The sequence below is a fragment of the Onychomys torridus genome, chromosome 8 (assembly GCF_903995425.1).
Source record: "Onychomys torridus chromosome 8, mOncTor1.1, whole genome shotgun sequence".
In the NCBI taxonomy this organism is placed as follows: domain Eukaryota; kingdom Metazoa; phylum Chordata; class Mammalia; order Rodentia; family Cricetidae; genus Onychomys; species Onychomys torridus.
In genome coordinates this window covers 108,813,478-108,837,724 of record NC_050450.1, presented here as the reverse complement: position 1 = coordinate 108,837,724, position 24,247 = coordinate 108,813,478, and the positions used below count along the sequence as shown (strand labels likewise).

Genomic DNA, 24,247 nt, shown 5'->3' with positions numbered 1-24,247 from the left:
ACAAACTAACAACCAGCCAAACAAAAACTAAACCAAACAAACAGAAAAAGAGCAGGGTTTGTCTTTTTTTTTTTTTTTTTTTTTTTTTTGTAGACAGTGCTGGGGATGAAATCCAGGCCTTGTACATGCTATGCAATTGAACTGCATCCCCAGCCTAAAGACACACGAGTTGTCTGTGAATGATGTTGAAGCTTCACTCCAAAATCTAAAAGGCTCTAAACAGCACCTATGTCTCGGGTCCATGGGGTCACCTTAGGATCTGGTGGATTATATGGCCCAATGGATGGAACAGGAGCACAGCAACCTTGACCTCTTGGAGAGCCTTCTTGTGTTTTAGGTTCCATTCAAAACTGGCAGCTGCCAGGAATGGTGGCACACACCTTTTTTTTTTTTTTTTTTTTTGGTTTTTCGAGACAGGGTTTCTCTGTAGCTTTGGAGCCTGTCCTGGAACTCACTTTGTAGACCAGGCTGGCCTCGAACTCACAGAGATCCACCTGCCTCTGCCTCCCAAGTTCTGGTATTATAGGCATGCGCCACCACCGCCTGGCTGGCACACACCTTTAATCCCAGCATTCAGGAGGCAGAGAGGTAGAAGGACCTCTGTGAGTTCCAAGCCAGCCAGGGCTACACAGTGGACACTATCTCAGAAACAAACAACAACAAAAATGAAGGAGAAGAAAAGGGAAACACCTGGAAGCTTTTTTGAAGGTAGTAGTTATGTTCCCTACTTACACTACCACCATGTAGTGTACCCATGATATCCAAGTGAGGAATGTGTCACCTCCAGATTCTGAAGAGGCCCGTCAGGGCTCCTGTTCCTTTCTTGACAGTGACAGGTTCAGAGCTGCAAGCTGAATTTCACAGAGTTTTAGTCAGATTCTGCTTCCTAACCTCTGACATGCAAAATGTTGCCAATAGGTTTAGTTGCTACCCCTGATTCACTGAGTCCAGTGACCGCACCATCGTGAACATGACGGTTCACCTTGGTGGTTGACCTGCAGTACCTGGGTCACATTGGTCTCTGCCCAGGCATTTGCTAAAACATCACACCTCTGAAACAAGTCACATTTCTTGATTTAATTTCACTGATTTATTATGACAGAGTTTCACTCTGTAGCCCTCAGACTCCCTGAAATCATCATGCTCCGCCTGACAAAGGTAGGGATGGCAGTCATGTGACATCACACCTGACCCTCTTTTGTTTTCAGTTAGGATCTCACTATGCAGCCCAAGTTGACCTGGAACTTGCTCTGACCTCAAACTCACAGAGATCATCCTGCTTCTGCCTCCTGAGTGTGGGATCAAAGGTGTGCACCACCACACCCGGCCTTCCTCACACCTTAAAACCCATTCACTTTTATTTTTCTCCTCATTGTGATGAAACAGCTGACGAGAAGCATCTTAAGGGAGGAGATCGTTCTGGCTGCCAGTCTGCCACGGCAGGGAAGGCATGGCTGCAGACAGCGGTGAGGCAGTAGGAGCATTCAGGAAGCAGGCCAGGTTGGAAGTGGCTCTGTACTGTAACTATCAAGGTGGTATTCCTATCTCTGGAAGCAAGAAACTTTGGCATGGTAATACTCCAATTCTGGATGCTTCAGGAGGGTAGGCAGAGATGTGCCCAGTGTGCTGGCTATTCCAGCCCAAAGCAGCCTTCTGTGGCCTGGAGCAGTCCTGGCATTGTGGGTAGTTGTGAGGAAAGGGTTTCTTCCTTTCTTTTTTTTCTTTTGGTTTTTTTGAGAGAGTGTGTCTCTGTGTAACAGCTCTGGCTGTCCTGGAACTAGCTCAGGCTGGCCTCGAGCTTACAGAGATCCACCTGCCTCTGCCTCCTGAGGGCTGAGATTAAAGGTGTGAGCCACCACCACCGGGCTGAAGAGAGGGTTTCTTAAACTTGATCCTGCTCCTCAAGTGCTTGTCTTTCTGTTTTGGACAGAGTCTCACATGTCAGCCTTGTGAGTAGAACTGATTCAGTGAAATAATGATTTTTTTCTCTTATAAAGTGAAGCAAACTGATGGCTAGTGACTGGTCTGTTTAATTTTATCACATACTGTGGACCAAAGAAAACCCTTTTTTCTTGTTGGTTAGTCACAGGGTCTCAGACATTGGAGGAAATTTACTCATTCATTTCAGAAATGTTTCTGAATGCATACTGCATGCTGGTAGCTCTCTAGGTTCTAGGTTGGGCATAAATACCTGTCATACCTAGATGTGCCTACCCTCACAGAGCAAAGAACATCTTGGAGCAGTTAACTACCTGAATAAGGTCCAGGGCCCTAGCCTTCTCAAGGTGGACATGGTGAGACAGGAGGGTCGGGAGTGGGGTGTGGTTGGATTCACCTTTCAAGTAGACCATTAGACATCGATGGGGGTGGTGCAGAGGAGCGTTCAGCAGGAGGAAGACAAGCCTACCTGTGTGCTCAGGGATACCTAGAAGCTAGAGTTCAAGTTTATAGGAGGAATGGGTACAGGTGGGCCTGCAGGGCCTTGCAGTAACTTGGGTAACATGGGAAACTGTTGGGTGTTTGTACAGAGCAGTGACATGATTGAGGATGTACTAGTCCAGAAGTGGGAGAAGTAGCCAGCAGACTGATGGGACATTCCTGGGTAGTAGGCCCTAGCAGATGAGAACACGCCAACTCTTGATATGCCAGGGGAGCCAGTGGGACATCTGACTGGTCTGGTGCAGAGGCTGGTGTGATAGAGGCCTCAGTTTGGTTAGCACACAGGTGAGTGCTAGTTGTTGAGACAAGGAGGACAGCGAGAGGCAGACTATTGTGTGAGTTTCAGTGTTTTATCCAGAACCTTGACAACAAAAGCACAATGGAGGCAGGCCATGTCTGTCTGCCTAGCTGTCTGTCATGTTGACCAGAAGGTGGCAGCACTGGCTTGAAGTTCTAGTATGGATCCCTGTTCTCTGGTAGCCACAGCCTGCAGAACTTCCCTTGTGAGTTTTGTTCAGAAAAACCAGTGTTTCATGATTTTGTGGGTTCGTTGTCATTATTTGGTTAGTTAATTGGTTTGAGCTTGAGTCTTTTTAGACAGATTCCTAACATGTAGCCCAGACTGACTAGAACTTGTCTGTGCCTCTCAAGTTCTGGGGTTACAGGTATATTTCACCAACTCACCACCCATTTTTCCCTCCCTCCCTCCCTCCTTTCCTCCCTCCCTCCCCTTCCCCTCCCTCTCTTCTTCCCTCTCTCTCCCTTCTTCCTTCATTGTTGGTTTCTGTACTTGGAATAGAACCCAGGGCCTCACACATGACAGGCAAGCATCCTACCACTAAGCTATATCCCCATGATTTTGTAATTTGTAATAATGATTATAATATTCTGATTCCAGTAATGTCAGTCATGTGACCATTCATATTTCACATTTACCTTTCAATGGGTTGACAAAGTGAAACATAATTTTCAGTTGTGCTTTCTACAGTTTCCTGAGCAGGTAAGTGAGCAGCTGCAGGTGCAGAATTCATGCAGTGCACAAGTTTGTATGGGGTCTATCTGCCAGCTTGGATGGGTGTGCTTCACAGGGTAGGGGTGGGGGCAGCTCCTTCACAGCTGCATCTCTGCTCCCTCAGCCCTTCCTTCAGGGCCAAAGTCTGGTGGTGGGCAGGGCAGGGCCCAGGTCATAAATTCCCGAGCACTCAGTTTTCCCAAGGGCTCTTGCCCTGTGCTGAGCAAAAATGAGATGAAGGATTCCTGACACTAGCTAATAAAGAAATGAGGCTTTTGGTTTACTGAAAGCTGGAGGATCCAAACACTCTTATCAGCCAAGGACCCCATGAAAAGGAAATGTGCAGAAGGTATGTGCTATCCTGACAGCAATGACTCCTGCATGCTAACCGAACTGTAGGAGTTAACCAGCCCCTCTGAGGGTGGTACCCATGAGCCTCATCCCTCAGAGAGAGGCTTCTTAAGGTAGTTTCATTTATCATCCCATTTTACCTGAGAATTTTTATTTGATTGTTTGTTTTTTGAGACAGGGTTTTACTGTGTAGCCCTGGTTGTCCTGGAACTCACTCTGTAGACCAGGCTGGCCTCGAACTCACAGAGATCTGCCTGGCTCTGCCTCCCGAGTGCTGGGATTAAAGGCGTGCACCACCAATGCTCCACTTACCTGAGAAATTTTTATGTGGCTTTATATATGTGGGTATACATATATAAAATAGAAATACAAACCACACATTTACTGGTAATAAATCATAGATAAATTTATTTTAAAATCAGTTGACTGGCAAGATGGTTCATTAGGTAAAGGCACTTGTTGCCAGAGCTGCCATCCTCATCCCTAAAGCTCACAGTAGAGAACCAACTACAGTAAGTTGCCCTCTGACCTCCCACAAGTGTGCACATGTGCAAACACACACACACACACACACACACACACACACACACACACACACACGATAAATGTAAAAAAATAAAATAATTATTTGGGAGCCAGGCATGGTGGTGCACACCTTTAACCCCAGCACTTAAGAGGCACAGGTAGGTGGATCTCTGAATCCAAGGCCAGCCTGGTCTAATTAGTAAGTTACTTGAGGCTGGAGAGATAGCTCAGCAATTAAGAGCTCTGGCTGCTCTTCCAGAGGAGTTGGGTTCAATTCTCAGCACCCACATGGCAGCTCACACCTGTCTGTAACTCCAGTCCCAGGGGATCTGATGCAAGTAAACACCAGACACATGCAGTGCACAGATGCATGCAGGCAAAACACTCATACACATTTAAAAATTTTTTTAAATTACATAGTAAGTTCCAGGCCAGGCTGTGGGCTACATAGTAAGACCCTGTCAAAAACAAAGACAAACAAAACTTTAGTTAACATTTAATTCAACCACTTATTAACAATGAAAGCAAATTTGCATACAAATGAAATGAATGTGCTTGTTTATTTTTACACAAATAGTTAAATCTTGACTGAATACAGTACAGAGCATTAAGCATCTTCAAATTTTTTCAGAGCTGGTTGATATTTAGATATCAATGATGAGAAGACTGCTTTATGTAAATATAGTACAAAATGACAGACGTTTGTTCAGAGCCATTTCATAACTTTTGTCCTTGGTCTGGAGAGATGGCTCAATGGTTTAGAGCAGAGGACCCAGGTTCAATTCTTAGCACCAATGTGGTAGCTCACAACTAACTCTAACTCCAGTTCCAGGGAATCTGATGCCTTCTTCTGGCTTCTAAGGGCACTAGGTGCACGTGTGGTGCACAGACATACATGCAGGCAAAATACTCATATATATATATTAAATAAATGTGAAGTTATTTTTTAATTTTTGTCTTAATCACATACCAAAATTCATTTAATTTTTTACTTCTTTTGTTGATGTGTGTGTAAGGCGGATCTTTTGAGTTTGAGGCCAGCCTGGTCTACAAAGTGAGTTCTAGGATAGCCAGGACTGTTTCACAGAGAAACCCTGTCTCAAAAAAATAAATAAATAAATATATATATAAATAAATAAATAAAGAGAGAGAGAGAGAGAGAGAGAGACAGAGAGAATTTGTATTTGAGGGTATTGGGTCTCCTGGAGCTGGATAGACAGGCTGTTGTGAGCTGCCAGTGTTGGTGCTGAGAACTGAACCTGGATTCTCTGCAAAAACAAGCACTCTGAGCCATCCTCCTTCCTTCCTTCCTTCCTTCCTTCCTTCCTTCCTTCCTTCCTTCCTTTCTCTCTCTCTCCATCTCTCTCTCTCTCTCTCTTTTTTTTTTTTTTTTTTTGGTGGGGGGTTTGGTTTTTTGAGACAGGGTTTCTCTGTGTAGCTTTGCACCTTTCCTGGATCTCGCTCAGTAGACCAGGCTGGCCTCGAACTCACAGAGATCTGCCTGGCTCTGCCTCCTGAGTGCTATGATTAAAGGCATGCGCCGCCACCGCCGCCGCCCCCACCGCCCGACTCTGTTAACTTTTTAAAAATATTTTATTTATTTATTAAGTATACAGTATTCTGTCTGCATGTATCCCTGCAGGCCAGAAGAGGGCACCAGATCTCATTACAGATGGTTGTGAGTCACCATGTGGGTGAATTGAACTCAGGACCTCTGGAAGAGCAGCCAGCGCTCTTAACCTCTGAGCCATCTCTCCAGCCCATCCTTATTAATTTTATTTGGAGTGTGTGGGGCCAAGTACGTAGAGATTAGAGGATGGACTTGTAGGGTTCTCTTGTTCAGGTTCCAAGGATCTCACTCACAGTGTCAGATTGAGGGTGGGTGCCTTTATCTCCAGAGTCATCTTGACAACCTAACACTTTTTTTTTTTAAAGAAATGTAAGTGATCCATCAGACAGCAGTTGTTTTGTTTTGTTTTTTGAAGCAGGGTTTCTCTGTATAGCCTTAGCTGTCCTAGAACTCGTTCTGTAGATCAGGCTGGTCTCAAAGAACTTAGAGATCTACCTGCCTCAGCCTCTGTCTGAGTGGTGGGACTAAAGGAATGCACCACCACCACCTGGCATCAGGCAGAAATTTTGTAAATTAAACATTCTAACATAATAAAAACCAAAGATCAGCCGGGCAGTAGTGGCACACTCCTTTAATCCCAGCACTTGGGAGGTAGAGCCAGGCGGATCTCTGTGAGTTCAAGGCCAGCCTGGACTACCAAGTGAGTTCCAGGAAAGGCGCAAAGCTACACAGAGAAACCCTGTCTCGAAAAACCAAAAAACAAAAACAAAAACAAACAAACAAACAAAACCCCCAAAGATCTATAAAGATAACATATGGAAGAATGGTAGTAGGGGAACATCAAGTCTTTGTTTTCCATAGTAACTATTATGTGTGATGTGCTGTAAAAACATTGCAGTTCATGAACAGTTGTAGACAAATTTCTAAACAGTCTTATTAAATAAGAAACACAGAGCCAAATACAGGGGTAATAGCTGAAGAGATCAGAGCAATAGCGAATAGCCATGACTAGCCTTAGCTTACGACCACACCCCAGCGGTCTTCTTCCTGTCTAACCTGTTCTTTTATTGCCTTCTTGTTCTGCCTTCTCATTGACTGTAAGCCCAGCCCCATGACTTTCTCATCACTGCCTGTCTATACAGACCTCCAGGTCTCTATGGTTGGCACTGGGATTAAAGGCGTGTGTCACCACGCTTGGCTGTGTCCTTGATCACACAGAGACTCTGCCTGCCATGTGATCAGATTAAGTGTGGGTGCAACACTTAATGTAGCAGGAATCTTAACAGGTCTTACTAATAAGATCAAACCGAGGCCAGTTATTGGGGTGAATTCTGGAAGATCAGAGAAGCAGAACAAGCCACAGTTTCCTCACCTTGCTAGTTCCTCAGCTGATCCTGTTTCCTCAGGCTGGAAGCTTCTGAGTCCTCATCCCAATGGCCCTCAGCTGAACTGTGCTGCTCCAAAGCCTGAATGCTAAATCAGCCAAATGCTTAACTAACTAAATGCTTAATCACCTGACTTCTGTTTATGGATGGCTATGACCTCTGATCTCCAGGCAAACTGTATTTATTAACATAAAATAAAATATCACATTTCAGCACAAGTAGAATATCACCACAGACAGTGGTCTCAAGCCTGAGCCAAGGTGTTTGAGGTAGCTGCCCTCCTTCACTCCTGACTCTTTTGTTCCAGGAGCTGCTGCTGGAGTTTGAATCTGAAATGCAGAGAAGGGAGCATGAGTTCCAACTGAGGGCCGATGACATGAGCAATGTAGTCTTGACCCATGAGCTCAAGGTAACTGTCCCTGCCAGGGCTTTCTCAGGCTTCCCAGCTCCCCAGTTCACTGTTGGCAGCTGTAACCACCCTGTGCTGCAGAGCACCACACTATTCCTCCTATCCAGCTACTCCCCTGAAAATTTTCAATCTTTCTCAGGTAAAATTGCTAAACAAAGAGCTGCAGGCTCTGAGAGAAGCTGGAACACAGGCAGCAGAGAGTCTGCAGAAGGCAGAAGCAGAGCACATGGAGTTGGAGAGGAAGCTGCAGGACCATGCCCTGGAGCTCCAGGGTCTGGAGGCCATGAAGGATGCTCAGTGCGTGGTATCCTGGTGGCTCTGCCTTCCTAGCTTATCCCCTCTCTGCTCTTTGGTCTCTTGTGTAAGTGCTCTTCACTGATGCAGTTTTTGTTTAGGATAAAGGACTTGGAGGAGAAACTTCACTCCCTACAGCTGGCCCAGAAGAGAGCCGAGGAGACCTTTAGGAGGAAGTGAGTATTTGTACCTGGGTGGGTGCCTCTGGAAAAGAGTCTGGGTCCTTGTCATTGGAGACCAGGGCCCTGTGATGGGTAGCCTGTGCTCACATGCTACTTTGGCTCCATGCTTTACTTCCTCAGAGAGGGTTAGACTTTCAGTATCTCAAAACTCCAGGTCATTGGTAACACACAAGTTTAGCATGCCTGAAAGTCTGGATTCAATCTCCAATGCCAAAACAGGCTTTTAAAAAGTATAACCTTAGTTAAAAGTTAACTTTTATGGGCAAGTGAGATTGCTCTGTGCATAGCCACTTGCCACTACAGTGGGTGACCTCACTTTCCTCCCTGCAGCCCACAGGGTTAAAGCAGAAAACTGACTCCACACACACATGCCCACCACTTAATAAACAAATATTTAAAAAAATTAAAAGTTAACATTTAAAACTTGGATGTTTTATTAACTATAAATTTTAGATTGTAGCCCCAAACTTTACCATGTTGACAGTCACCTCTTACTGTCATGGATGTAGATTCTCTGAGCTCTCTTTTTTCTGCTGTGACCAGTGTAAGTTGGGACCCAGCCAACAGCAGCAGGTGCTTCATGTTGCCGGGGGCCGGGGACACCCTGGAAGTAGATGGTGTGTTGTCTCAAGGTGGAGATTTCAACAGGGCAATTGAAGCATTGCCCCTCCCCCAGGCTATAGTGGGGTTCAGGAGATGCTGGAACAGCACAGTCAGCAAGGTAGCGTCATGAAGGGGGTTAGGGATGAGTTGAGAGGCCCACGAATGATCCCAGCTAGAAGGATCTCAGCCTAGGGTTTCACCCCCCAGGGCAAGGTCATCTACCTTCCCTTCCAGAGAAAACGCAGTAGCTAGCTACGTCCACGTAGGTGCTTGGGAAGATGGTGTGCTGTAGAGGGAGGATGAGGAGGGGACAGATTCTCTTGTGTTTTCTCATGCCATGATTTGTGCAGGTCAGACAAACTGATAAACTAAGAGAGCTTTCAGGAATCTGCCCATCTGGGAGTCAAGGAGCATGTGTTCCTCATGGGCTGGTCACAAAGCTTGGTGATATGCTAAAAGTGCTTTGTGAGCCTGTTTTGGTGTCTATCTTGTGAACTTTGGGGGTGTCCAAGAGCCTGTCATCTAAGAATAGCTGCTTACATAGGAAAAGCAAGCTCACCCCACAAGTTACTCCTACAAAGCTAAGAGTAGGCAGATGCTGCCTGCAGAGTCAGCCATCTTGTTAGAGGCTACTGTAGTGTGAGTGTAAGAAAGAATGACAAACACTTTGGAAGATTCCAGGGCACTGAGTGAGCCATGGTGGGACCCTCTATGTGTTTCAGATTTGAAGAGCTTGACCGTCAGGCCAGGGAGAAAGACATGGTGCTGGCAGCCGTGAAGGGCGCCCATGTGGAGCAGCTGCAGGCGCTGCAGGCCAGGGTACTGGAGCTCCAAGGCCACCATGAAACCCTCGAGGGACAACTGCACAGAGCCGAGTGGATGCGAGCTGAGGACGTCAAGGAGAAAAATGCTCTGATTGACAAGTGAGCCACTGCAGCCTCTGGCCTGCCTTTCCCAACAGCTCTGTGTGTCTGTGCCCTGGGCAGGGGCCATTTTAGACCAAGGGAAATCACATGCAGCAGATGGAAGGGACTTTGAGGACTTAATGGCCATTTTTCCCCCTGGCTGTTTCTCTCTCTCTCTCTCTCTCTCTCTCTCTCTCTCTCTCTCTCTCTCTCATTTGTTTTTTCAAGACAGGGTTTCTCTGTGTAGTCCTGTCTGTCCTAGAACTCACTCTGTAGACCAGGCTGACCTTGAACTCACAGAGATTTGCCTGCTTCTGCCTCTGGAGTGCTAAGATTATAGGCGTGTGCCACCACTACCTGGCCTAGCCATTTCTCTTTTTTTAAGTTTTCTTAGTTACCCTTAAATTTATAATCCTTGTGTCTCTGTCTCCCAAGTGCCAGGACTGCAAGCATATGCCGCTATACCTGGCCCGTCCCCCGACTCTTCTTAGACAAGGTTTTGATGTATAGCCCAGGCTGCCCTCTAACTTATCTTCCTACCTCAACTTCCCAAGTGCTTGGGTTATAGGTGTGTACCACCATGTCTGGCAAAGCTCACTACTTAATTGATTTTAATGTAAAGTTCAGTGGCATCAGTATATGATGGATGCCATCCATTTGCGGGGCTGTTCCCATTCAGCATAGCTTCTTCCCAGCAGCCTCCCATCTGCTTTCTCTATGCATTTGCTAACTCTAGGAACAGCACATATTGTAATCTTATGGCACTTGCCCTTATATGACTGGCCTGTCACAGAGATTCAAGACCTCAAGGTTCACCCACATATATAGAATGCCATTCTCTTTTAAATCATTGTGATTGTATCAAAATATACATCTCCAGAAGCCATGGGGAACTCATTGGCTAGCTGGCCTAACATAATTATTGAGCTGCAGGTCCCATTGAAAGACTTTATCCCCAAAACCCAGGCAGATGCTCCTGAAGAGCATCACCCAGGGTTGACATCTGACCTATTATGCACATGCACCCACACACAAAAATTCCTCATTCATACCCCTGCACATACACACGAAAATACCGTACATAGCACAAGTTAACTATTTTAATTACTTGAGCTATGGAGTGCAGTGGTTATTAAGTCAGAGTTTCTTCCTTTCAGGCTGAAGGATATCCCAGTTTGGACAGGTGACAGTCTATTCACCCTCTCTGCATGTATGGGTTGTTTCTACTTGGACTCTTATGAATAATGCTGCTATAAGCACAGCTGTGCAGATCACCTTTATAGACTTTGCTTCCAATTCTTTTGTGGATATGAACAGAATTGGAATTTCAGGACCATACAGCTCTGGACTTAACATTTTGTTGTTGTTGTTTAAAGATGAGTCTCCTTATGTAGCCTTGGCTGGTCTGGAAGTCTCTATTTTACCTTAGCCTACCCATGCAGGGATTACAGGTGTGCTCCAGTACACCAGCTGCTTTCCAGTATTTCATCCAGGCCAAAGTGTTTGGGCAACCTGCTGCACTTTTATCAGGGAACTGTGAGTGCTAAAGGAACTGATGTAGCAGCTCTGGGTGTGCAGTGCAGAGCCCCCATCCTGAGTGGTGAGGAAATGGTCATGGAGATACTGTGTTCAGTAGAAACAATGAAGTCATGCCATTTGCAGATGTTCCCAGACTTAGCAACTGCATATTTCTTTGGGATGGGGGTATTTCTATCTTTTTTTTTTTTTCCTTAACAAGAGAAATCACTGCCAAATTATATTTCTACCAAGGAGAAGTAGTTCTTAAAGCTATGAATTATCAGGAAATTAAAGCTTATTCCACGTGGGCTAGAGAGATGGCTCAGTGGTTAAGAGTGCTGACTGTTCCTTCAGGGTATCCGAGTTCAAGCCTCAGCACCCACATGCAGACAAAATACCCATATGCATAAAGAAAAAAAAAATTAAGTTGGCCAGGTAGGTGATCATGGCACTCACCTTTGATCCCAGGGGAGGCAGAGACAGGAGGATCTCTGTGGGTTTGAGGTCAGCCTTGTTTACAGAGCAAGTTCCAGGACAGCTAGGGACTGCACAGAGAAACCCTGTCCATTTTGGGTGGCTCTTCCAGGAGTGCTTTACTACCAAGCTGATGAGTGGACTATAAAGTCGCCTTTACTTGTCACTGGAATGTGTTAGGTGCTGTGTTGGTCACAGTGGAAGGTGCACTTCCTCAATCTTCAATCCTATAGGCTGTGGCTACAGATCACCTTTCCACCCTGCATAATTGGCCCTTTATAGTTAATTAGTTAACATTTGCATGGCTGCCTGCTAGACATTTCCTTTTCTTGTTTTTGTTTTTGTTTTTCAAGACAGGGTTTCTCTGTGTAACAGAGTCCTGGCTGTCCTGGAACTTGCTTTGTAGACCAGGCTGGCCTCAAACTCATAGAGACCCTCCTACCTCTGTCTCCTGAGTGCTGGGATTAAAGGCATGCACCACTATTCCCAGCTCGACATTTCTTACTGAGTAGAACCATGGTCTTAATGTAGGCAATAGTTTGGCTTCTAATGTGGCTTTTCTATCAGGGCTGGTATGTGTGCATTCTTCTGAGTCTGTATAGGCACATGAGGGAGTATAAGGGAACCTAGCTGCATTTATACACTTCTTCCTGTGCAGACTTCAAGAAGATGCGGCAGCTTTGAAAGCTGCCTGGGATGCCCAGATCACTCAGATGTCCAAGGAGGCTGTCTCCAAGGACCTTCAGGTTCAGATGCTACAGGAAGAAGAGGTGAAGCTCAAGGCACAGGTGGCCAGGTTCCAGAAGGACATAGACAGGTACTGTCCCCAAGGCAGCACCTGTGCTGCATGCCTCCTGCAGACAAGAACAGTTACAGGTCCTCAGAATTGGAACTGCAGAAAACAAACGGCCCTGCATTCTCTGGGGAAAGAATGGTAAGAGATGCAAGTAGCTTGTGGTGGTAAAGAGAGCAAACATCCAAGTGAAGAGGGCGTGCCCAGGCACCTTTGAGATGAAGATGAAGGGCTGTTGTGGTGCTAAGCAGTGGCCGCCTTCCTCTGCCTTCAGCATGCTTTTTAGCTTTAATCCCAGCACTCTGGAAGCAGAGGCAGGCAGATTGCCATGAGTTCAAGGCCAACTTGATCCGCCTAGCATTCCAGGACAGCCAAGCTACATAGAGAGACCCCGTCTCAAAAAAAAAATTAAAAATATGTTCTCTGTTAATTTAAGAGTATATGCTTGAGCCTGGCAGTGGTGACACACACTCGGGAGGCAGAAGCAGGTTGATCTCTATGAGTTCAAGGTCAGCCTGGTCTACAGAGTGAGTTCCAGGACAGCCAGGACTATTTAACAGAGAAACCCTGTCTTGAAAAAAAAACAAAGCCGGGTGGTGGTGGTGGTGGTGCATGCCTTTAATCCCAGCACTTGGGAGGCAGAGACAGGCGGATCTCTGTGAGTTCGAGGCCAGCCTGGGCTACCAAGTGAGTTCCAGGAAAGGCGCAAAGCTACACAGAGAAACCCTGTCTTTAAAAACCAAAAAAAAAAAAAAAAAAGAAGAAGAAGAAGAAGAAGAAGAAAAACAAAAACAAAAACAAACCAAACAAACTAAAAGAGCATGTGCTTGAATGAGGATAAGGGCCTATTTTCCATAATATAATCAAATCAATCAGATATAAAGCAATGTCCATATGATGGATCTGGATGGATATATATAGGTGTACCTTACCACTCTAACCCAGCCCCCTTCAGGTCTGTCCTGACTGCTCTGGGGTGGGTCTGCCTGAGTGGAGGCCTACTATGTGGCTTCTGACTCTGGCTTCTTTGGGTTTTTTTTTTTTTTTTTTTTTTTAATCACTTTCAAGTTTGGATGCTGCAGATTCTTTTTGATGTTCAATAGTCTTGTGATGCTTGAGTCTATTGCTCTGTAGACCAGGGTGGCCTCAAACTCACAGAGATCCGCCTGGCTCTGCCTCCCAAGTGCTGGGATTAAATGCGTGCACCACCACCATCACCACCACCACCACCACCACCACCTGGTGGCTTATTCTTTCTTATGAATGCCTGTCCTTAGCTTGGCTTGTTTCTAGCCAGCTTTCCTTAAATTATCCCATCTACCTTTTGCCTCTAGGCGTTTACCTTTCTCTATTTCTGTATATCTTTCTTTACTTCTTACTCCATGGCTTGCTGTGTATCTGGGTAGCTGGCCCCCAGAGTCCTCCTCCTTCTCTCACTCCTTAATCTCCTCTTCCCAGATTTTCCTGCTCTTTATTCTCTCTACCTGCCAGTCCCACCTGTCCTTTCTCCTGCCTAGCTACTGACCATTTAGCCCTTTATTAGACCAATCAGGTGTTATAGACAGGTACATTAACACAGCTTCACAGAGTTAAAGAAATGCAACATAAACTGGGTGGTGGTGGCGGCGCATGCCTTTAATCCCAGCACTCGGGAGGCAGAGGCAGGTGGATCTCTGTGAGTTCGAGGCCAGCCTGGGCTACAGAGTGAGTTCCAGGACAGGCACCAAAGCTACCGAGAAACCCTGTCTCAAAAAACAAAAACAAAAACCAACAACAACAACAAAAAGAAATGCAACATAAAAGAATGCAACACATCTTTTCATCATTAAAACAAATGTTTCACTGCATAAACAATGTAACACATCTTAAAATATTCTACAACAGCATGGGTCATTGGACTGTGTCTGTAGGTACAAACAGCAACTGTCCCTAGCAGTGGAAAGGGAACAGAGCCTGGAGCGTGACCAGGTGCAGCTGGGCCTGGACTGGCAGCGCCGCTGTGATGACATTGAACGAGACCAGATCCAGAGATCAGAGACTTTGATCCAAGGGCTGACCAAGGCCAGAGACCAGGTATGTTGGGCAGTTGTGGGTGTGGAGTATATACGGTACTGTACAAGATGGGTTTGGCCCTTGCCATATTATTTTTTAACTTAGAAAACACTAAACCTCAAATACCAGTTAATTTATAGCAGTGAATCACAGTCATGATAGTGTAGTGATGAGGTCCCGTAATCCCAGCTGCTCAGGAAAAGGAGGCAGGAGAATCCCAAATTCAAGGCCAGTCTGAATACAAATAAGTCTCTGCCCTGTGCCTAAATGTATTTATTGTATGGGCTGTTTCTCTTAACAATGACATGGTTTTTGGAGTGCTGAGATGGTACCTACCCATTGGGATTGGCCCCTCCCCAGCCAGGGCAAACTAGGTGCAATAGCTGGACAGGGAAGTCCTCCCCCACCATTGGAGGTGGCCCTAGCATCTGAATGTTTCCTATATATTGGATCTTGTGGCTGTTCACTTGCTCCTGCTATCCACTTTTTAAGCAGGAGGGTGCCTGGTCTCTGTGCCCTGAAGACCAGCACTGCCCACAGATGGACATTTCCCCAGGTTGCTGCTAAGCTCCAGGAGACAGAGAAGGCACTGCATAAGCAGGAGATGTTGCTGAAGGCTGTGTCACTGGAGCGAGACCAGGCTATGGAAACTCTGTGGACACACGGGCTCCTCCCTGGACAGGAGGCACAGGTGAGCCCCCTGCTGGCTTGAAGAGCCTTCCCTCCACAGTTGCTGGAGGGACACTTCAGTGTCCACTAGGTAGGCTTGGGCTTTCTCAGTCCAGCCCCTCTCAATGACGGTTGCTCCAATGAGGGCAAGTCCCAAATTCGCAGCATTAAAGTAGGTGTTCTAGTATGCGGTCTTCTCTGCTCCTTAGCATTTGAAGCTCTGAAACGCTGCATCCCAAGGGCACACTGACCATGCCCCGCCATGATGAAGACCTCAGGCAGGCACCACTCGACACTAGGTGGCAGTATCAAATCACTGTTGAGTCTTTCAAGAAGTCCATTCATTGTTAAATGCTTACTTCTCTCAAGACCATGAAATTTGCCCACTTGATCGCTTAGTTTATCATTATTGTTGGGGGGGGCTCATGTATGCCACAGCAAACATTTGAAGGTCAGAGGACAACTCTGTGGAGTTGGTTCTCCCCTTCCACCTTTATGTGAATTTCAGGGAACTAACTCAGACTGCAGGGCTTGCTGGGCAAGCCTCCTCACACATTAAGCTACTGCACTCCTCCAACTCACTTCCTCTTAGAGGTGGGTTCTGCCGCCATGGAGACCAACCTGCCTAAGCTGTTGCAGTTGTTGGCAGAACTAAATTCCTAGGCAGAGGGGCTCAGGGAAGGGGCCTGAGGGCCTAGAGGCAGCCTTAGCCTGGGAGAGGCCGGAAACAGCATTATCCTGGACCTGCAAATGGTTTTGTTTCCCTTGCTGGTTTTTGTTTTCTTTTGTTTTGTTTTTGTTTTTTGTCTTTTAATGAGGTGTACTCGATCCTCAATGTGGTGAAATGAAGGTCCTAGCATCCTGAGAAGTGAGTCTGATGAGTCAATGTACTAAGTACACTTCTAGCAAGCATTTCTTCACCCTATAAAGACCCCTACACCTTTCCCTTGGTCCTACCTCCATACCCAAGGCAGCTATAGTCTGATTTCTCTTCTCATTGATTAATTTCTCTGCCTATGGCTCCTGTTACCTTGCCATGGAGGACCAGGTAGGCAGGATTCCCTCCATTGCATGCTATGGATCTTGGCCATGGTTATGAATACTTCAAGGGCCAGGCATGGTGGTGCCTCCCTTTAATCCCAGAAGAACTCTGTGAGGTTGGGACCAACCTGGGGCCAACCAGAGTTATATAATGAGACCCTGTCTCAAACCCCACCTACCCCCAAACAAGAATATTTGAAGAGTGGGGATATAGCTCAGTGGGTGGAGTGCTTATACCAGCAGAAAGACCCAAGTTACAGAGTCATCCAATGTTGTTGCTCCTTGACTCCATACGATGATACATGGACACATCTGTACACACATGGGCATATAATACACACATACATGCATACACAATATTTAAGACTTAGGCAGATGTGGAGGCAAATGCCTGTAATTTTAGCACTCAGGCAGCTGAGTGAAGAAAATTGTGAGTTCAAGGCCAGCATGGATTACATAAGGCTCTCTATCAAAAGCAAATTGAAAAACATTTTTTTCGTTTTTGGTTTTTGGTTTTTGGTTTTTTGAGACAGGGTTTCTCTGTGTAGTTTTGGTGCCTGTCCTGGATCTCGCTCTGTAGACCAGTCTGGCCTTGAACTCACAGAGATCCACCTGGCTCTGCCTCCCAAGTGCTGGGATTAAAGGCGTGCGCCACCACCGCTGGCCATTTTTCAACTTTTATTACATTTATTTTGTGTGTGTGTGTGTGTGTGTACATGCCACATGGATAGAGTCAGAGGACAATTTTCAGGAGTTGGTTCTCTCCTTCCACCCTGCATATTCCAGGCTTTCAAGTCAAGTGGTCTTACCTACTGACCCATCCCACTAGCCTAGAAGCCTTTTTCATCACCAAATCCTGAGTAAGAGGTTAGAATTCATGCCTTCATGCATGGTGTCAGAATAACTTAAGTTGCAGAAGATGGTTTTCTCTCCACAAAGTCTTAGCCTAGCAACTCAGTGGTGACTACAGACAGACAGATTATGGGATGCCTGAGTTACATTCCCCACAAGACTCAGGTTCAAGTACTAACCCCAAAACTTCAGAATATGAGTTACTGGAGATTATACTGCTGAGGGTGTAGTGAACTAAGATAAGGCCATGCTGGCGAGGGTGGTCCTGACCCCTGTCCCGGCTCCTGCTGTCCTTAGAGGAGAAGACACACAGATGCACAGGATGGCCATGTGATGGCAGAGATTGGAGTGACAAATTTACAAGCTCAGGAACACCAAGGATTATTGAAAAACACCAGAGGCTGACAAGGCCTGGAGCAGGTCCTGTGCAAGTGTTTAGATGAAGCACAGCTTTCCTGACAGCAGAGTCAGAGCTTTGGGCCTGCACAACAGGAGAGTTTGTGGACATATTGTTCCTGAAGCTGCAAGAAACCCCTACAGACTCTATAAGCTCAGCCTGGGCTAGTTCTCTGAAGGGCCTCCTTTGGCTCTCCTAATCATGTCCATTTGAAGATACAGTTTCTCTTAGAGTGATCCTTTTCCAGGACTTTGTTTTTCAAGACCAGGTTTCTCCATGTAGCCCTGGCTGTCCTGGAACTCACTCTGTAGATCAGGCTAGTCTTGAACTATCTCCCAAGTGCTGGGATTAAAGGTGTGTGCTAACACAGCCTGACTTCCAGGACCTTCTTTTTTTTTGGAGCTGAGGATCGAACCCAGCAAGCGCTCTACCACTGAGCTAAATCCCCAACCCCTCCAGGACCTTCTTTAATGGACTGTCCTAGTCAGGATACCTGTTGCTGTGATGAAACACCATGACCAAAATCAGATTGGGGAGAAAGGATTTATTTGGTTTGTACTTCCGAATCACTGTTCATCACTGAAAGAGATCAGGACAGGTACTCAAACAGGCCAGGAACCTAGAGGCAGGAGCTGATGCACAGGCCATGGAGGGTTCTGTTTACTGGCTTCTCATGGTTTGCTCAGCCTGCTTTCTTATAGAACCCAGGACTACCAGGCCAGGGGTGGTAGCACCCACAATGGGCTGGGCCCTACCCCATCAGTCACTAGTTAAGAGAATGCCCTACAGGCTTGTCTACAGCGTGATCTTATGGAGGCATTTTCTCAACTCCGGTCTCTCCTCTCTGACTCTAGTTTGTGTCAAGTTGATATAAAACTAGCCAGCACAACTAACCTTTGTCAGCTTCACACAAGCACATCACTGTTAAGCCAAAAACCTAACCTTTCCTTGTTCATCCCAAGATCAAACATTAATATAAACATCACGATATAAAACATTTTACAGGGCTGGAGAGATGGCTCAGAGGTTAAGAGCACTGACTACTCTTCCAGAGGTCCTGAGTTCAATTCCCAGCACCCACATGGTGGCTCACAACCATCTGTAATGAGATCTGGCTCCCTCTTCTGAAGACATAATAAATAACTAAATCTTAAAAAGACAAGACAAAACAAAACAAAACAAAAAACATTTTACAAACTTCAAAAATTCCCCAGTCTTACCAATTCAAACACTTTAAAAATTCAGCCTGAAGCTAGAGAGATAGCTCAGTGGTTAAGAACATATACTGCTCTTACAGAGGACCCAAGTTCGATTCCCAGCACCCACAGCTTACAACGGCCTGTAACTCCAGCTTCAGGGGATCTGATACCTCTGGCCCCACAGGGCACTAGCACTAACATACATGTACAGATGTGTTCACAGATGCACAAATATATACATAATTAAAATGAATCTTTAAAAAAAAAAGAGTTCAGCCTGTTTAAAAATCCAAAGCATCTTTTAAAATCCAAAGTCTCACAACTATGGGTTCCTATAAAATCAAGACTAAGTTAAATACTTTATTATTTCAAGAGGAAGAACCAGGGCACAGTCACAATCAGATCAAAGCAAAACCAAACTCCAACTGTGTAAATAACTCAATATCCAGTATCTGGGATTCACTCGTGATCTTCTTTGTTCCTCCGCGGGCGTGGGTCACTTCTCCAGCTCCACCCTCTGCAGCACACACAGCTTGTATTCTAAGCTGGGGCAGGCTCCACTCCACTGCGGCTGCTGTTCTTTGTGCTTGACCCATGCGTCTGACATCTCCAAACTCCTAGGACCTTGTGCTGCATCTGGCTGCACTTTCACCAATAGCCTCTCCTGGGCTCTTCCTGGTGCTCAGCCCCAGCTTCTTTGCATGACCCATTTAATTTTGGGCCACTGTCTGCTGAGGCTGCACCTTCACCAATGACCTTGCCTAGTGCTAAGCCTCAGCTGCTGTCCATCACCCTTTCATGCCTTCAAAACAGTACCACCTGGGTGACTCTTACACATTATCAAGTCTGGCTGCCAGCACGAGGTACAACTTTGGCTGACTCTGGAACATAGGTTTTCTGTGCCCTCATGAAACACTTCCCAGAAGATTTCACCTCAATAATGCTGGTCTCTTCTTAATCACAACAATTTCTCAGCTCCAGCTGATCAGCATCAATTGTCCCATCAATTGTAAAGCAAAGATGCTAATTCTTCAGCCCTAGCTGGCCAGAAACACAGCATCTTAAAATAATAAATGGCCCCAACAGAGTCCTTAAACTTCCCTCTGAAACTTCATAAGCCATCCCCTACACTGCTCTCAACATTCTCATCACCCAAGCTCCTACAGAACAGCCTGCTGAGCTCTCAACATTCAATGGCTTTCCAGAGTTCCAAAGTCCCTCCATAGTCCTCCCCAAAAACACATGGTCATGTCTGTCATAGCAATACTCCACTATCCTGGTACCAATTTCTGTCCTAGTTAGGGTTACTATTGTTGTGATGAAACACCATGACTAAAAGCAAGTTGAAGAGGAAAGTGTTTACTTGGCTTATACTTCTACATCATAGTCCATCACTGAAGTCAGGACAGTGACTCAAACCAGGCAGGAACCTGGAGGCAGGAGCTGATGCGCAGGCCATGGAGTGCTGCTGTTTGCTCAGCCTGCTTTCTTATAGAACCCAGGACCACCAGCCCAGGGGTGGCACCACCCATAATGGGCTGGGCCCTCCCCTATCAATCACTAATTAAGAGAATGCCCTACAGCCTGATCTTATGAAGGTATTTTCTTAATTGAGGTCCCCATCTCTCAGATGATTTTAGCTTATATAAGTTGACAGAAAACTATACAGCACATGGTCCATTATTTTTTTTCAGTAGTTGTGGTGGTTTGAAAGAAAACCCCACAGGGAGTGGCACTATAGGAGGTATGGCCTTGTTGGAGGAAGTGTGTCACTGTGGGGGCAGGCTTTGTGGTCTCTTTTGCTCAAGCTTCCTTCAGTGTGACACTGAGTCCACTTCCTGTTGCCTGCATATCAGCATGTACCAGCTCCTTCTCCAGCACCATGTCTGCCTGCACACTGCCATGCTCCCTGCCATGATGATAATGGACAGAACCTCTGAACTGTAAGCCACCACCACAGTGAAATGTTTTCCTTTATAAGAGTTGCTTTGTAATCCCAGCACTTGGGAGGCAGAGGCAGGCAGATCTCTGTGAGTTCAAGGCTAGCCTGGGCTACAGAGCAAGTTCCAGGACAAGATACAAAGCTATACATAGGAACCCTGTCTTGAAAAGCCAAAAAAACGAAAGAGTTGCTTTGGTCTTGTCACAGCAATGGAAGCCCTAAGACAGTAGTCAAACATCTGCCCCTTTATGAAAAGTCATTCACTAGTTCTCTGGGGTGACAATACTGTAGTTCTTGCAGGCCCTTCCTAAGTGATACCTGCCTCAGACTTGTCTTTCTCCCACCAAGCTGTCATCCCCTTGAAAGTCAAGTTCCTAGATCACATAGAGTAGGCCCAAAGGGGCATTGGTGTCCATACTAGAAGTGACTGTAGCCAGGAAGGCTCTGGTGCTGGCAGCTGGTGCTTGCCTTTAGCCATGTTGTGAGCTGGCTGGGGCATATAGATCTGTGTATCCAGGATGGCTCTGTACTGGTAGCTGGTGCTTGCCTGTAGCCATGCTCTGGGCTGACTGGGTCATACAGGATCTGAGCAGCAGATTGCCAAGAAAACACATTTCCCCTTTTCAGTATACTCTGCAGTTCCCAAACTTGGCCCATGGCAGGAAAGTTGGTTGAAGATACTAATATAATAGGTTTTTTATCCCCAGATAATAAGTTTCTCTGTTGACACAGTAAGCCAGATCGAGCTGAAATGAAAAAGTATAACAACAGATTTATTTGAGCAAAGCAACTCCTGGGTGAGTTCTCCAGTCCCAGAGATCAAAGCTGGAGAAGCTGCGACCCTGAATTAAAGCAGGGAGACTTTATAGGTAGGAGGTAGGAGGTGATGACATGTTCACCACAAGCTTATTTTGTGCTCAAGTATGGTCCAAAGCTGACCACTTAGGCAGGGATTTGGGCTGCTGGCGGCAACAGGGGTAGAAGGTGCTGTAGTTGCCAAGAGTGCCACTGCGCTTTGGTGTCTTGTGTCTGTTTGTCTGTCTGTTTGTCTGGAGACTCTGGGCGAGGGAGAGGGAGGGAGGGAGGGAGGGAGGGAGGGAGGGAGGGAGGGAGGGAGCTTTCCAGATCATGCAGGGGTGAGCTGGAGGTTCCAACTGAACTGATACTTCTGAGCCTCCTAGGGCCCATGAGGCCAAGTGTCCTAGGGTTGAGCGCTGAGGACACCCAAGCAGTTGTCACGTTCCTGCCACAAGGAGGGAGATTTCAAGAAGCAGAAGAGAATGGGGGGGGGGATATTCTTTGGAGCCCACGACCTCTTACCCCACAGGTTTCCTGAGATCATCTATGAAGTGCTCCCCAGTCTGAACACAGGAAAAACTATAGACAGATGTCAAAAGAAAGAAGTGCTTCTCTTCACCAATGATTCCTTACTGGAAGCTTTCTTGTACTTTTCCCCTAGGCTGACAATCAAAATAGACATTTGTCTCCAAGTACCAGCTAAGCAGGTCAGCAAGGGCTATCAGTTGGCTGGTTTCTTTGTTAAGTAAACAATGAACTTTAGAAGTGTGCTCTGTAGTCAGGAACAGTCCACACCCACCCACCCCCTTAAGTGCACCCTTGATCTTGGACAAAGTATCTGGCTGAAGTCCCAGTGAACAAAGTGACCACTACAGTTTCCAGAATCTGTCTGAATACACAAACCTAGGTACAGCTTTGGAGCAGAGTGATGGACCAGAACTCAGCAGGGAGAAGCCCTCACCAGCTCCTGACTGGCAGCATTACATGAAAGTTTAAATCGAATGATGAGGCTTTCCAGCCTGCCCTAACTAGTGAGCTGTACTTGTCAGCATGGAGATGCTGCCCAAGTGTTCTGGAGTAGGATCCTCTTGTAGACCCCACTAGGAGCACCTAGGGACTACCTCTGGATTGGCCAGTAACCCATGCTGTGCAAGAGGCTGGCACCAGACTCACCACGGGCTTCCTCGGCTGAGTGGGATTAGCTGTATGCGATACATCTATCTTACAGGCTCCTGTCTGGTACCTGTGATGTCAGTACTTTACTCATAGTTTACAGCAGATCAAAAGGGTGGCCCTTGTGCTCCAGAATTGTCACCTTGGGGACCCCAAGAGGGAGAAGATGCAGCCAGCCTGAAGCTAGAAGAGGCTTTTGGCAAACTTAGTGTCACAAATGTGAGGCAGCACAGAGGTGGCCAGGCTCCCCTGAGGTTTGACTGTTGCCTCTGCTCCGCTGAGAGTCTCCATAGGTTTCCTGGACTGACCACCATGCTGTCCCTTGCCAGAGAAGAGGAATCTCCACATTCATAATAAGGGGAGGCTGGCTGCTGAGGGAAATGGAGCTGAGTGTGAAAGCTAGTGTGAAATCAATGGAGGCAGCTGAAAGGCTGTCACCACAGGCCGCACATCCAGTCATCCTGGCTGAAGGAAAGCATTGACAAGGCAGGCTCAGGTGAAAAGAAATGATAATTCCATGCTAGGAGCAAAATAACCATTTACAGCAACTTAAAAAGCTGTAGTTGGCCAGGTGAGATGGTTCACTGGGTAAGGGTGCCTGTTCTTAAGCCTGGAGACCTGAGTTTGATCCCCGGGACCCATTGTGGGAAGAGAGGACCAACTCCCACAAGTTTCCCTCTGACTTCCATATGCAGGCTGTGGCATGTGTGCATACACACAAACATACACAGAGAATGTAAGTTTTAAATGGGGGAGATGTGTTGGCTGTAGTTAACAGCAGTCTTTGAAATTACACAGGTCTAGAACAGCCCCAGCTCAGAGCCTCTCAGCTTTAGGAAGCCTGCACTTGTCCCTGGAGGGAGGTGCTCCCTAACAGTACTCTGCCAGAACGCACATGCCTAGGGAGTAGTAGGCAGATGGACAGTGGAATGGAGTGGGCTGAACATGTGGTGGTGGGGGGGGGATAACTGAGGCAGGAAGGGCTGAGCATTTTACTAGGAAGTTCATCTTTTCCTTAAATTATACCACAAATATTTCTACTGCATAGAGATTTCTCAGAAACAATCTAAATGGATATATCACACAACATGCTTTAATTTACTGAATCATTTTTTTATCATTAATTTATTTTTTTCCAATCCAATCAGTTTCCCCTCCCTCCCTCCTCTGTGGGGGACCAGCCCCCACACTTATTTACCCCAGGAACTCTTGAGGAATGAGGAATAAGAGACTTAGAGAGTTAAGAAGCAGAGAGAAAACACAGGATAGACTCAAGCGGGCCTGGATCCTTATCCAAATGGGCCCAGAGCTTTAGTCCAAAGGTCTATTTATAACAATGCCAAGGGGTGGAGCAAAAGCCCTCCCCCTTGCTAGTTACAGTCACCTGGTGCCCAGGCCCATGGTCCAGTCAACCTCTTATGCAGTCTTGCTGGGTACAGCCACTAGGAAGCCCAGTGGGCTCCAATACTCCTCTCCTCCCAGGTCCTCCCTCAACCTCCCTTCTCTCCCACCCCCACATCCACTTCTCCTAGTCTTACTGCAACTTGATATACCATGGCTGGCTAATATACACGGGAGACCTACCCTTCTCTGAATCATTTTCTTAACAAGTTGTTAGATTTTTCACAAGCACAGTTAAAATGCTGTGGTTCGATGGGGGTGAG

General features: G+C 46.4%; 1 protein-coding gene across 4 annotated transcripts in view; it reads left to right on the top strand.

The window, feature by feature from the left end:
• Ccdc57 (coiled-coil domain containing 57) overlaps positions 1-24,247 on the top strand; it is a 98,056-nt gene that overhangs the window by 13,179 nt on the left and 60,630 nt on the right. For all 4 annotated transcript variants that reach the window (XM_036197578.1, XM_036197577.1, XM_036197579.1 and 1 more), the window contains exons 4-10: positions 7,590-7,691; positions 7,831-7,988; positions 8,087-8,161; positions 9,493-9,693; positions 12,326-12,484; positions 14,371-14,533; positions 15,069-15,203. In XM_036197578.1, the coding sequence (XP_036053471.1) occupies positions 7,590-7,691; positions 7,831-7,988; positions 8,087-8,161; positions 9,493-9,693; positions 12,326-12,484; positions 14,371-14,533; positions 15,069-15,203 (993 nt within the window). The remainder of the gene's footprint in view (positions 1-7,589; positions 7,692-7,830; positions 7,989-8,086; positions 8,162-9,492; positions 9,694-12,325; positions 12,485-14,370; positions 14,534-15,068; positions 15,204-24,247) is intronic.